At 70.7% G+C, this 597-nt stretch overlaps 1 protein-coding gene across 1 annotated transcript in view; it reads right to left on the bottom strand.

The window, feature by feature from the left end:
- MNEG_16722 (hypothetical protein) overlaps positions 1 to 509 on the bottom strand; it is a gene marked incomplete at both ends in the record, with an annotated part of 2,280 nt that extends 1,771 nt beyond the window's left edge. The window contains 2 exons of the mRNA XM_014034808.1: positions 59 to 236; positions 469 to 509. Of these exons, the coding sequence (XP_013890262.1) occupies positions 59 to 236; positions 469 to 509 (219 nt within the window). The remainder of the gene's footprint in view (positions 1 to 58; positions 237 to 468) is intronic.
- Between the last annotated feature and the right edge of the window lie 88 nt (positions 510 to 597).

The raw sequence follows: 597 nt of genomic DNA, 5'->3' as shown, positions 1-597 counted from the left end.
CTGCGGCCCTCTGCCCGTGCAACCCTCTGACTCTGCGGCCCTCCTTCCGCCCCCGCACCTTGGCGACCGACTCCTGGCTCTCCGGCGCCACCTCCCCCGCCGCCGCGTCCCGCAGCGTCACCAGGTAGCTCGCGCGCTTGCTGTTGGGCCGCGGCCGCGCCGCGAGCAGCAGGCGGTCGGTCGCCTCCAGCCGCAGCTCGTAGGACGCGTGGGCACCCAGGAAGCCGCGAGAGCGCCTGGGGGGCCGTGCCGGGGGCCGGAGGTGCAGCAGTCATGGGGCCGCCACGGCGCTCGTGTGCGTCACCGGCTACAGTGTGTTGTCTTGAAGGCCTCACCAAGTTCAGCCAGTCTATAGGGGCTCAGCCGGCCATGCATGGGGACAATCGATTCTCGGCCCTCACCAATTGCAAGGCAAAGCGGCCGTGGGGCCCGCGACCGAGACCGTCTCCTATAGCGGCCCCAACGCACCTCACGAAGCACTTGACAGTGCTACTACTGGGCCCCGCCATCGTCACGGCCTGCAGGTGGCAGCCCTCAGAGATCAGCCGCTCGACTTCCGCCGCCCAAACCGTCGGCGCCAGGCCCCCCAGCTGCCCC

The sequence above is a fragment of the Monoraphidium neglectum genome (genome assembly GCF_000611645.1).
Source record: "Monoraphidium neglectum strain SAG 48.87 unplaced genomic scaffold scaffold06710, whole genome shotgun sequence".
NCBI classification, from domain to species: domain Eukaryota; kingdom Viridiplantae; phylum Chlorophyta; class Chlorophyceae; order Sphaeropleales; family Selenastraceae; genus Monoraphidium; species Monoraphidium neglectum.
This window is presented reverse-complemented; position numbering and strand designations above follow the sequence as displayed.